The sequence below is a fragment of the Lepidothrix coronata genome, unplaced genomic scaffold, assembly GCF_001604755.1.
Source record: "Lepidothrix coronata isolate B3197 unplaced genomic scaffold, Lepidothrix_coronata-1.0 Scaffold122, whole genome shotgun sequence".
Classification (NCBI taxonomy): Eukaryota; Metazoa; Chordata; class Aves; order Passeriformes; family Pipridae; genus Lepidothrix; species Lepidothrix coronata.
In genome coordinates this window covers 2,255,553-2,268,540 of record NW_016690302.1, presented here as the reverse complement: position 1 = coordinate 2,268,540, position 12,988 = coordinate 2,255,553, and the positions used below count along the sequence as shown (strand labels likewise).

The 12,988-nt window shown below is 50.7% G+C and overlaps 1 protein-coding gene across 4 annotated transcripts in view; it reads left to right on the top strand.

Moving 5' to 3' along the window:
- Nucleotides 1-11,794, top strand: part of ACAP3 (ArfGAP with coiled-coil, ankyrin repeat and PH domains 3) — an 80,643-nt gene extending 68,849 nt beyond the window's left edge. For 2 of the 4 annotated variants that reach the window (XM_017825805.1, XM_017825804.1), the window contains exons 20-25: nt 379-486; nt 2,998-3,090; nt 3,624-3,844; nt 3,965-4,074; nt 4,557-4,667; nt 5,448-11,794. In XM_017825805.1, coding sequence (XP_017681294.1) covers nt 379-486; nt 2,998-3,090; nt 3,624-3,844; nt 3,965-4,074; nt 4,557-4,667; nt 5,448-5,595 — 791 coding nt within the window. In that variant the 3' untranslated portion in view covers nt 5,596-11,794. Of the gene's footprint in view, nt 1-378; nt 487-2,988; nt 3,091-3,623; nt 3,845-3,964; nt 4,075-4,556; nt 4,668-5,447 lie in introns of all 4 variants that reach the window. The other 2 variants (XM_017825807.1, XM_017825806.1) reach the window with 2 other exon arrangements.
- The last annotated feature ends 1,194 nt before the right edge of the window (nt 11,795-12,988 follow it).

Genomic DNA, 12,988 nt, shown 5'->3' with positions numbered 1-12,988 from the left:
TAATTTTTCCCCATAATTTTTCCCCATAATTAATTTTTCCCCATAATTTTTCCCCATTATTTTTCCCCCATTTTCCCCCATTTTCCCCGTTTTTCTTCCATTCCCTCATTTTTTCCATATTTTCCATTTTCCCCCATTTTTTTCCATTTTTCCATTTTTTTCCATTTTCCCCATTTTTCTCCATTCCCCCATTTTTTCCATTTTCCCCCGTTTGTCCCCTCATTTTTTTCCATTTTTCCTCTTTGTTTTTTTGTGTTTTTTTTTCAGCAAATCTTACCACACGCAATTTTTTCTTTATTTTTTTCCTTTATTTTTATTTCTTATTTTTTTGTGTTGGTGCCGATGACCTCCCCTCACGTTCCGTCCACCTTCCTCTAGGTGCCAGCCACATCCCTGAGCAGCACCCGCTCGCAGGTGGCCCCTGGAGTGGCAGTGGCAGTGGCATTGGTCCCGGTGGGAGCGGTTCTCCGTTCCTCCTGGACGGAGGTAAGGTGACGCTCTGGCAGCCAGCAGCAAAAGAGACTCCCAAATTTCTGCTTCCACACCAAGAGCCAGCAAAAGAGACTCCCAAATTTCACTGCTTCCACACCAAGAGCCAGCAAAAGACACACACCCAAAATTTCACTGCTTTCCACACCGACATTCCAAAGGATTTTTTTTCCTTCAGCCAAGTGACTGGAGTTCCTCCTTTTACCTGGGGGCAGCTTTTCCAAAAAGCAGAAGGATTCCTAAGGCTGCCAGTTATTTCCTTAAAGGAATGACTGTCCATGCACAGGTGGGATCTCGGGTGGGCATGGTTTTAAGCTGTGCCAGGGGAGGTTTAGGCTGGACATTGGGAAGAAGTTCTACACAGGAGGAGTGACTGGGCATTGGAAGGGGCTGCCCAGGGAGGTGGAATCAACATCTCTGGAGGTGTTTAAGGAAAGACTGGATGTGGCACCGAGTGGTGTTGGGTCAAAGGGTTGGACTGGGTGATCTTTTCCAACCTGTTTGACTCTGGGAAGCACTAATTGAGTGTTCCCCATCTGTCTCAGACTGGCCATGTGGTCCTTTGTGCTTAGCTCAGGAGCGAGGACTCATTAGAACTTCCTGGCTCATTTGCTTGTTGTAGGAATTTAAAATCAATATTTGCAGTCCTGAGTCAGCACAGCAGAAACTCACAGGCTTTTCCTCCAAGTCCTTCTCTCTTGAAATCAGAGAATAAAGTGTTTTAGTGCTTGCCTGAATCAGGGCTTGGGCTATTCCTGTTTCAAGGAATTTAGTGTTCTTAGTCAACAGAAACAGTACTTGGGAGATGCAGGACTCCAGAGTTAAGTCCTGGAGTTAACTCCAGAGTTAAGGCTCAACAGCCTTATCTTGCTCTCGTAGAAAAAAATAGCAATTTCATCACTGATTCAGTGGGAACAGAACTGGGAATTTGATGTATTAATATCCATGGGAGATGAGCCAGATCCTCCTTTCTTGCCTTGCTGCAAATCTGGAGCCACGTGGCCCTGCTGGAGCCACACTTCCCTCGCAGTGCCAGGGTGAGAGCACGCTCTCACCAGGCAGTGTTTGCTTTTCCTGCTAAAAACTGCAATCACTTCTCTGACAGCAAATCCAAAAAAAGATAACGTGTGATATGTGCCATTTTAAACCCTTCCTGTTGTGGCTTCCTTATCTCCTTTGGCTCTTGGACAGAGCTGAAGGATTCCTCGTGATCCACGATTTCAGGACCGCTTTCTTTATCTGGGGCTTTGCTGTAGCTGCTCTGGGGAGTTCAAGAGCCTTTAAGGTTCAGGTGCCTTGTTCTGCCGTGGTTTTCAAGGCTCAAATCTGTAGTTCTTGCAGCCTTCCCTGCTCTTACTCTTTGCACAGACCACTCAGCTGTTTTAGAAACACTTTGTCAGCCACAGTCCTGCCTTGTTTTCCTTCCTAAATCACAGTCTTGGGGTAGATCATGGGAACTTAAACCTCTGGAGTTCTTAGAGGACAGACACTCCCAGGCCAGAAAGTTAAAAGCAGCAAGAAGGTGAATCCAGGCAGAATTCCCAAAGTTGGCCAGGCATCCCTCAGGACAAAGGTGATGTGCCATCCCTTTTCCTGCAGGAGCAATTCTTGGATGTGCTTCTTCCTTCCTTCCTGTTGTTTTCTTGGCTGCTTTTGGGTGTGAGCTGGGAAAGGGAGAAAGTCTCTCTGCCACTGACACATTGTGTGTCCTTGGCCAAGTTGCTTCATCTCTTCACTTCCATCCCTGGGATTGTCCAAGGCCAGGCTGGATGGGGCTTGGAGCAACCTGGGCTAGTGGAAGGTCTCCCTGCCCGTGGCAGGGGGTGGGACTGATGAGCTTTAAGGTCCCTTCCAACCCAAACCATTCCACGATTCAACGATTCCCGACTCCATTTCTGGGATGCAGTCAGTTGTTCTTGTAACATTCACTGGCTAAGCAGGGAATTTGGGAAGCACTGTGGGCAGAGGGAAGGTGGAAGATCCTTTAAGAGTTTGCCCAGGATACACATCCCACGGCTGACGCGGTTTGGCCCAGCCATGGCCAATCAAAGGAAGTGCCCAGTGACAAGTGCAAAGCTCTGGGGAGAGCAGGGATAGAGTGGACACCGAGCTGCCCAGTGGTGACACCGAGCTGCCCAGTGGTGAAAGCCCAGGGGTGTCTTTGTTTGCTGGTGACACCCCCCAAACCTGCTGCAAAGCAAAGCTGTCTCTGCTGCTGCTCCGCTCCAGCCTCCGTCACGGCGTCCCTCATGGATTGCAGCCCTCAGCAGCCCACAGTGCCAGGGCAGTGCTGGAGCATCCCTGCATGAAGGGCAGCGTGGGGACACACGGACACCATAAGGCTTTGCAGTTTTTCCTCGGGGGGCTGAGTGGGAGAGCAGTGCCCCGTCCCTCGTGCGTGTGACGGCCTGCACAGCCCCGTCCCCTCCCCGTGGTCTCGGCTGGGCCGGGTTCTGCAGGGCCCTGGGTATTAAAATGGGCTTGGTTTGTGTTCTGTTGGCCCCGCAGGTCTGAGCAGTGACAGCGGGCTGGGCGGGAGCACCGACGGCAGCACCGACATCCTGGTGTTCGGCTCCGTGGTGGACAGCGTGACCGAGGAAGGTGGGTGTGAGGGACAGAACCCTTGAGACGAGTAGTCAGACCTTTTAAACCATCTCAGAAGGGCCAGAGGAGAAGAGGAGGAAGACAAAGAAGGTGAAGAGATGGTCCTTTTGGGACCAGCAGCTCAAATTTGAGAGGTGTGGTGAGGTTGGTGCTACGGGAGGGACGGTTTTGGAAGTGGGTGTAACAGTTGAGGTGAAGTCCAAATATTATAATCAGATTCTGAATATTGTAATCAGATGATGGTATAAGGCTGTAAAAGCATGTCTTCTGTGCAATTGGTGTGGGCAAAATATTTTTGTGTGCCCTTCAGTGTCGCAGCTAAGAAGTGCTTTTTGCCTTTTAATTCTCAAAAATAGTCCAGGTAATTATTTTTCTGCTTTTAGGCATCAGGTGTCACAGAGGGAACTGGGGTGGCAACTGAGGCAGGAGGGATATCAAGGCTGTCTGGTGTCAGGAACAACAGGGAACATGAGAAATTGGAAGTGTGAAGCTTTTTGGCTCATCTCTCTCCACCCTTTCCTGCCTCTCAGAGTGCGAGGTGTCCGAGGAGTCCAGCGGGGAGGCAGAGATCGAACAGGAGGCATCTGACTTGGAGGACCTGAGGGAGCTGCACCCTGGCTTGTTGATCTACAAGGCAGCACAAGCCCGAAATCTGCCCCTCATGGCAGAAGCGCTCGCCCACAGTGCTGAGATCAACTGGGTGAACGACGAGGATGAGAACAAAACTCCTCTGATTCAAGCTGTGAAGGGGGTACGTTGTGAGGTCCTGGCTCTAGTTTGGAGTGCACTGACCACGGCCTGGTATGTCCTTGTGCATCCTCCCAGTGCTCCTGGCTGGGATATATGCAAAAATTCCTCTTTTCCTTGCCAGGGCTCCTTGATAGCCTGTGAATTCCTGCTGCAGAACGGGGCAGACGTGAACCAAAGAGACAGCCGAGGCCGGGCCCCCCTGCACCACGCCACGTACCTGGGGCACACTGGGTGAGTGCTCTGCACCTTCCTGGGACGTTCTCCATCCCCCTGGGATCAGGATCCAGCGTTAACACCAAGAGCCAGGGGTGAGGTGGGCGCAGGAGCTGGTTTTTGGGGAATTGGTGGTTTGCAAAGCGTGCCTTTTATATCATATCAGCAACGTGAACCCTGACAGAGGGGAGGGTTAGATGAGATATCAGGAAGAAATTGTTCCCTGTGAGGGTGGTCAGGCCCTGGCACGGGTTGCCCAGAGAAGCTGTGGCTGCCCCAGGATTATCCAATGGATAATTGCCTCCCTGATGATGGATAGGGGGTAGCTGTGTCCCTGCACACCCACTCCTCTCTCCATGCCACGGCGGCGTTTCCCGATTCAGACCAGCCCAAGCGAAGCTGTGCCTGCCTGTGGAAGGACAGCGTGCTCTGCCCGCACCTTTGAGGGGTGGGGGAGCTGGAATTTCTGCTCTGATGGTCCCTTCCTGTCCCTCCTGCAGCCAGGTGTGCCTGTTCCTGAAGAGAGGGGCCAACCAGCACGCGGTGGACGGCGACGGGCAGGACCCGCTGAGCATCGCGGTGCAGGCGGCCAACGCAGACATCGTCACCCTGTGAGTGCTACCAGGGCTGCCACTGCTCACACAGTCAACCAGCCTGGCACTCAAAACACCAGGCCACTCTTGGCTCATCCCTGGTTTTTCCTTTGGAGTCTTTAGGATGCTGTACAGCGAGTTCAGAGGGCAAAACGTGCCGCTTTCAGAGCCTTGTGTCGCTCCCCCGCGGCCCCTCTGGAGTGGCACCCACAGATTGAGATAACTCTGGTGTTCCAGTGCCTTTTCACTGTCAGCTGAAGCTTTAGAGTGGCCCCAGAGCTGCTTCTGGTTCTGTTTGCTGGTTCTCCCAGTACACAGCACTGCACTCACCTGAGCCCTCAATAAATTTTGACCTCTGGCTGTGAGAGAAATGGGTCTGCCAGAAATCCAAGGGTCACTGGGATACATTTCAATGCACAATCAGAAAGAAAATGCTGGAAAATATAGCATAATCTTTCTTAAGAGGAAGACACTAGAATTAATCACACCCCCCGTGGAAATACCACCAGTGAATCTGTGTGAATTTTGGTATTTTTTGGAAACTGAAACTGCTGGATGTGTTAATCTTTTTAGCTTCAGTGCATCTCCTCAGTTAAATTATCTTGTATACTCCCAATTGGGTGTGCAAAGGACACGGCACTGGGCCTTCAAAAAAATGTGATATTTTAGTTCCCTGCTTTAGATTATTTCATATTCACCTTGAAAAGAGGTCATGGCTGAGCTCGGATCAGGAACAGTGCCACCAGGGAAGGAATAACCAAACCTCTCTCTGCCTGTGCTCTCTCTGTCCCACTCCAGGCTGCGTCTGGCTCGGATGAACGAGGAAATGCGGGAAGCAGAGGGTCCCTTTGGACAACCAGGGCAATATCCCAGCAACAGCCCCACTGAGCTGCAGTACAGGAAGTGCATCCAGGAGTTCATCAGCCTTAATATAGACGAGTGTTAGTGACAACTCCCCCGTGTCCCCTCTGCTGTCTTGAAGTTGGGCTGAAGTTTTCCAGAAGCCCTGAGAAGCCCCATCCTTGGTATATTGGTGTTCCTTGCAGATTGGTCTGTTTTTGATGCCTGCACATATAGGTTGAGCTGCACACAGGAAGGACAAGGGGGTCTTTTCCTGTTGAGCATTAAGTTCTCATGCTTGACTACTGGATGGTTGGTTTTTTGTGTAGGAGACTCCCAGGGCATGACTACAGACCGTGGCACGTGGACTTGAGTGTGTGAGAAGTGTGGGAGGAGAGTTTAGCGTTAAAAATAAAAGGAGACAAAAAAAAAAAGAGAAAAAAAAAAAAAAAAAAAAAAAAAACAAAAAACAAAAAAAAAAAGAGAAGAAAAGAGAAAAGGAAAAGGAAACCTTCTCTCATCAGGAGAAACCCACCAAGAACACAATCAGACGAAGCCGTCTCTGCCTCAGGGCGCTGAGTTCTTGTCTGAACAGTTGGCTTGGGAGGGATCCTGGCGTGGAGCTCTGGGTCCTGGCAGCGTGACCAGCAGTTTAGAAAACTTCAGAGATGACCTCTGAGTCAGGAACAGGCTGCTCTGTGGGGCAGAGACGTTTTGCTCCAGAAGGCACAGAGGGGTAGGGCTGAGAGCGACGGCTCCTCACCTTCACTGCTCTCAGGACTAAACCAGCCACCCTCCCCTTATTGTTTTTTTTTGCCCTCGGTGGTTTAGCTGGTCAAAGCCATAGCTCCCTGCTTCCTGGGCCAAGATGCAAAGTGCACAGTGTTGTGGAAGCAGCAGTGCTGATTTTTTGGAGGCCGGGAGAAGCTTGTCGCCGGCGATGGGCTTTGTGTCAGGGAAGAGAAGCCACGTCCAGCCCCCGCCATGGCCGCGCCTGCAGTTGGACTTCAGCTCAGTTTGTGTCCTGGTCACCTCAGATTTTCTGGCAGCACCCCTGGGAAGGAGAATTCCACTTGCATGTGTTCCCTCTGTGCTCACCCCCTGCATGCCGGAGCGTCTCAGCAGCTGGCCCAGGGGCTCTGGAGTTCCCCGGTTCCGGTGACCAGCAGAATCTTCTCGGTGTTCCTTTCCTTTTCCTCGTGTTATTCTTGGCTGGAGTGAGGGAATGTGGATCTGCTCAGAGCACTTTGTTGCTGTGTCGATGGTCTGTGTCTCTGCAGAGCTGCTGGAGCTCTGTCATCCTGTCTTGGGAGGGCTGGCAGAGCACAGGTACCACTGGTGTCCTCTGGCTGGGAGCTGAGCTGTGCTGCTGGAAGAGCCTCTTCCCAACCTCCCCAACTGCAATTGGCATCAGAGTTTGTCAGGACTTGTGGGTGACAGTCCCCTGCCTGGGCACCGAGGCTGCTGGCTCTGGGGTCAGGCCGTAGTGCCTTATGGATTGTCCTGGGATTTTGAGGGGATCAGGAGCTTGCGAGAAAAGCAAGAATCCCAGTCAGACTTCCCCGTCCTCCTGCATTCCATCAGCAGTGATACAAAACCATCTTGTTTCTCATCCACTGCACGTTTGACTTCACAGTTTTTGCAGCCTGGCTGCTGCCCTGCTCACCCCTCAGTGGCTCAAACCCCTGGGTGGGGGGGGAAACCTTTTTAGGTTTTGTTTCTGTTGCTCTAAATGGGCCCTCAGAGACTGAACCAGCAGCACTCGGTGTCCACCCACAGAGCTGCAGGTGGATCAATAAACTCCACTCAGTCTCTTGTAGGGTCCTCTCAGTTCAAGGGACAGTCCCTGCTTCCTTAGGAAAGTGCTGTCCCAAGTTTTCCTGCAGCCAGAGCAGTTTCCTGGCTGTGCAATCTGGATCTGGAGGTCCATATCTTTGTCCTGTTGCTTTCTCATTCCCGCTGGAGCTTTGGGATGAGTCCCAAGGGCTCAGTTCTGCTCTCAGTGTTTGAATCTGGAATGGTCCTGGAGTGGTCCTGGTTCTGATCCCAGTGTCTGAGTCTGGAATGGTCCGGGGGGCTCTGCAGTGCAAAATCTGCCCCCAGGGCCTTTCATATTCCCGAAATAAGGAACAATCTCCTTCCAGCAGTCTTGGAAAATGAAAATTCTCCCTTCTTAGCTGCTCAATGCCTGGTCTGAAACTATCCTGTGGTCTTGGAGCAGGCAGTGCTCCCTCTGAACTTTTCCCTGAGTGAAAGCTGTAGGACAGGCCCTGCAGCTGGCAGAGGGCAGATCCCTTGGTCTGTTCATCCTCTGCCCAGCTCTGCCCAGCTCTGGCACCCTCAGGAGTGACTCAGGACCACGTGTGGGATAGAGCAGCATGGCACAAGATGCCATCCTTGCTGCACTTCAGGAGCTGGGATGTGTAAATCCCCGGTTCAGGGACAGCTGGGAGCAGGGACTTGACTGTAGCTCCCAGGGGTGACTCTGGAGTCACCCCTGGATGGAGAGGGCTCACTGCAGGCAGGAGCTGGGTGAGTGATGCCAAAGGCAGGCAGACATGCCCCGTGTGTGGCAGTGCCACTTCTTGGTCCCCCTCAGCTTGCACTGACCGTGCCCTGGGTTAAACATCCTCCTGCCCCCCATGTGAGGGTGTAGCATCTCTTCCCTCCGTGTTTCTCGTGCAGGATCCAGAGGTTACCACTTTCCATGCTCGAGGAGCTTCATCTTTCACTCATTTCCGTTGGGATTTGGCTTCTTTCTGATCCAAACCACCTCAAGTTCCAGTTATTTCCCCCCCTCCCGAGCAGGGTGGTGCCTTCACTCGTGTGTCCCTCCCTTCCCTGGCAGCTGCACCCCTTTGCTCTGCAGCTGCTGGAGGTGCTGCAGTTCAGTCTGAGTGTGGCCAGGAGCAAACCTGCAGGCTGGAAATCACGGGGGAGCAAAGCCTTGTAGCCCTCCCTGTCCTGGGCTGGGCTTGGCTGCCAGTGGCCAGTGGTGCTGAGCCTGTCCCCCACCCAGCAGTGCCCTTCAGGACTGTGCCATGCTCAGGGTGACATCCTGCCATCCCCCTGAGCACTTGGAGTGCTCTACACAACCCTCACCCAGCCACGAGCTCGCTCTGCTTCTGGGGTAGGGGCTGAGAGATTCCCTGCAGTGAATCCTCTCTCCAGCTCTATCCTGTTTTATACTGACCTGCATCGATCCAGACTTTTTTTTTTTGGTGCTGATGTGCCCTCAAGTCGTGCCCTTCCCACGCTGAATCCGAGCTGGCATCCTTCAGGGTACCTCAAAGATCTCCAGAGTGAAATAACTGTTTCACCACTGCCATGGTCCTTGCTCTGCTCATGGATCTTTGTTCCAGCAATGGTTGGGTTTTTTTTTACATGTACAGCGACTTAAAACACCCCAATCGGGTTTTTTTTCCCAGCTTTTTAGGAGAAGTTATAGAAATACAAAACTGATCCTTTCTGTAAGCCCGGGAGAACTGTGGCTTCCACTTTGGGTCGTTTTTATTTCGTGGGAACATCCAAAAAAATCATGTACAGTTCGGTCCTTTGAAGCTCAGACTCACTGCTGAAGTACATGAAGTTAAAGCAAAATGTAAATACTGATGCAAAAAGCAGTGTCCTGCAAGACAATTTATCTATTTAACATGTATTGGTACTTTATTTAGATTCAATGTATAAAGCAACTTTGTGCACTTTTCCTACATTACAGTATTGGGGGGTTTTATGTTCTTTTGTTATGGGTTTTGTGCTGTCTTTTTTAATCAGTGAAATTGTTAAGTATTTAATTTATTATTGATGTGCCCAGAGGACTAGTGCAATTTTTATTCAATACAGTTGGTCTGTATTTAATGTCAGGATTTTTTTTTGTAGCGTTGTTAGGGAATATTTTTCAAAACCTGCCTTTTTTCCCCTCCTCCCCCCACAATTCCCCTTTCTTTTCCCCCTCCCCTTCCTCCCCTTTCTCTTCTGTTTTCATTATAGAGATCGTGAGGCATTAAATGCTTCAACTTCGAAATATAAACCCAACACTCGAGTACATCCCGCAGTTTCCAAAACAAAATTAAGTTCTCCAGGAAAAAAAAAAACATGCTAAGGAGGCACTTCTCGATGTTTTCTGTGTTTCTTTGATTTGTTTTTTTTTATTTTTTGGCTTGGGGTGTGTGTGTGTGTGTGTGTGCCTTTCAAAGTTTGCAGGGGAGAGTGGGGAAGCTGGACAGAAAATTTTGCTTTCAGCGAAGGAAACGGCTCACCAGGCTCCAGGGAAACCAGAAATCCAGTGTTTTCTCGTTTCCCTGCTTCCAGAACAGCTGGATTTCTGTTGTTTTGAGACATTTCAATGCCAGAATTGCTCTTTTTCCCCCCCACTCTCGTTTCTTTTCAAAGAGGGCAGGTTTGTTTTCTCTCTCTGACGGTGACTTGGTTGCAACCACAGATAAACACGAGGAGATTTGCCTTTGTCTAGAAAGCAACGTGCCAGGCATGGCCCAAAACTTCACATGGATCCTTCATCCTTTGAGTTTTTGACCATCTGGGTGAATATTTCTCTACCTGTCCTCGCTTTTATTTGACCCAACCCTTTAACCAAGTGCCTGGACAGGTAGGTTTGAATCTTTGGGGTCTTGCCACACACGTCCCTGATTCCAGGTGGGATGAGTTCAGGGTTGCTGGCAAGTTGAAACGATCCCCTCTTGTGTTCCCTCTCATCCAGGGAAGCCTCAGGTTATTTTAATGTTGCTGTCTCTGAGATGGTCCCTGCAGTGGGGAGTGAGGGGGGGAAAAACTGGAATTGGAAGAATTTAAAGGCATTTAAAGAATGTCTTTAACAACAACAAAAAAAAGAAATAGGAGAAGCTGAGGCTGTGATGAGTGTAAAATAAAATCACTGAGGTTGGAAGAGACCTCTGAGGTCACTGAGTGGATGATCCTGCAGGTTTGAAGAGAGGGTTGAACAGATGATTTTTTGAAGAACTAGATCAGTAAACATCTCAGAGCAGCAAAACTGGCCGTTATTTATGCAAGAAAAAACCCCCCAGGACCTCCTAAAGAAATGCACTGATGAACTCCCTGTCCAGTGGCCACGACGTGGCTGGTCCCTGCCAGGCCCCTGGGCTGTCCCCAGCCCACGTGTCCCCTCACTGCCCGAGCATTCTTGCTTTCAACCAAAGACAAAACAGGCTGAAAGGTGACATTCAACCGCGGCTTAGCTGGTGACAAACACCCCCGTGAAGTGTGTGTGAGTGTGGGGCTGTCACATGGAGAGGGGGGCGTGGGAAGGAGGGACTGAGCAGCAGAAGGGAGAGGGGGAGTTCTGGACAAACACCTTTTTGGGGTGGTTTTTGGTTGTTTGTTTGTTTTTTTTTTTGAGATTCCAAAATACAGGAGCGCTGTTTCCATAGGAACAGGGCTCACAGCAGTCTGCCTGCTGGGAATTTGGGCTGGGGTCACACCCTGCTGGGAATTTGGGCTGGGGTCACACCCGTCCTGAGCTGTGCTGGTGGGAAGACAGGGCAGAGAATGGTTGTGGGGAGGGAACCAGGAGCCAAAGGGTTGGAGCCAGGGGAATTCCCAAGGCACGAGGAGGACCACGAGTGCTCCCAGTGCAGCAGTTGGGATGGGCAGAGAGGATTTCTGGAGCAGGAGCATTTGCTCCACAAACCCAGCACTGAGCACCTTCCTCCCCGCGGGGGCCAGGACAGGGCACGTTTGGGTTCCGTGTCCTCCTGCTCCCATAGGTGACCTGTGGCATCCCTCAGGTTGTCCATGGCTCTGTGGACCTCTCAGTTGACTTCCACCCATCCCACAGCACGCAGTGTTGGTGTGGATTCCCCGCCCTGGGGGTGCTGGATCCCGGGAATTGCTCCAGCCTTTCCTTCCGCAGGGTCGCCCTCCTGGCAGCCCCTTCCCGGGGCTCCCAAACCTTCCTCTCCCAACAGCACAGGGACAAAGGAGTCCTGCAGGGACAAAGGAGTCCTGTAGCCAGGCCAGAGCTGCTCAGAGTGGTTGGTGGCCCCGGGGCTGTGCCACTTGCTGTAAATAAAGCTGTAACCTTATTAACCTCCTCCCTTCACTTGCCTGCTTTCGGTACAACTTTGTAACAGGTTTTTTAATCCCCCCCCCTTTCCCTACACAGCCTGTACTGAACTGTAACCATGGAACCAGATATTCTCTATGTTATTATCTTTGTACAATTTTAAAACTGTTGCTGTGGTGTCTGCCTTTTTTCCCCCCCCTTCCTCCCTTCCCTTCTCTTCTATGGTCTCTTGAAGCACTGTCAATAAAAATCTAGATAAACTCCTTCCCTCCTCCTCCTCTGCTTGATTTATTGATGTAGGGTTTCTTGCCTTGCTGCCTGTATTAACTGGAGCTGGAAACCCCCCTTTTAACCTGTTTCCCTTTCCCTCTGCAGCCCACGGGCTGAGCTGTGTGGCAGCTGAGTAGCCTGGAATGCCACACGAATACTCTGCATTTTTGGTTTGGGTTTCTGTGACTCTTGTCTTGTGAGGATGGGATTTCAGGCTGCTTTGGGGTAAAGGTTGACAGGGCTCAGGTCACCCCCCTGCCCCAACCCACCCACTGGTGCCTCCTGAGCTCCTGAATCAGTTAATCCTTGATCCTGACTCTGTCCCAGGAGACCTTGCACTCCATGGAAATATCCCTTCTGCACATGGACCACCCTTTCCCCCCTCCTTGGGCTCTCCCATCCCGTGTGTCTGTGGCAGAAAAAAATAAAATAAGAAGGACAAATAAAATAAAAAAGACAAGACTGGCCTGGCCTCGTGGTTTCTGTCCTGCCCAGTGTGGAAAACAAGTGGAGAAAGGGAAATTGTGGGATAAATTCTGTTTTCCTCTGGAGGGACAAATAGATCCCAATTAATGAATCCAGGTAGGCTCATTAACTCAGTGGAGGAGTTAAATAGGAGTTAAATAGGAGCATTACAGTAATTTTTAAGGCATTTATGGAAGGAGAGCTGCGTGATATTCCAGTAAATTTATAAGCACAGGGTTTGGGAGATACTTGGCTTGCTCCCACCCTCTCACTGACTCCCACTGCCCCTCCCTGGCTATTTCCTGGCTAAAAAAACCTCACACAGCTTCCCAAGGATAAACACACTCAAGACTGAAACGTGACTGCAGAAGCCCAGCTCTCCAAAAGACTCTTTTCCTTTAGTTAATGAGGATTAAATGCTGAAATATCTTGGAAAGTCTGGGACTGAGGACTTTGCCCCAGCAGGAGGGTTCTTGTCCTTGGAGTTTTAGCTCAGTGGTGCCAGGACAAATGTTTTACTGGTGACCTCACAAGGGATATATTCATGATTTTATCAACATGATCAGCTCCTGACAGCAGCTCTCTGTCCTGCTGCCTGTGGGTGACAGTGACACTGCTTGCCTGTGTCAAACAAGGGCCACAGGAGTTCTGCCTGAAAGACTAAAGGTCTTCACTGAATACCTGGGATCCTTCGCTTATCTCTCCCCCTGTGGCTACGTGGGTT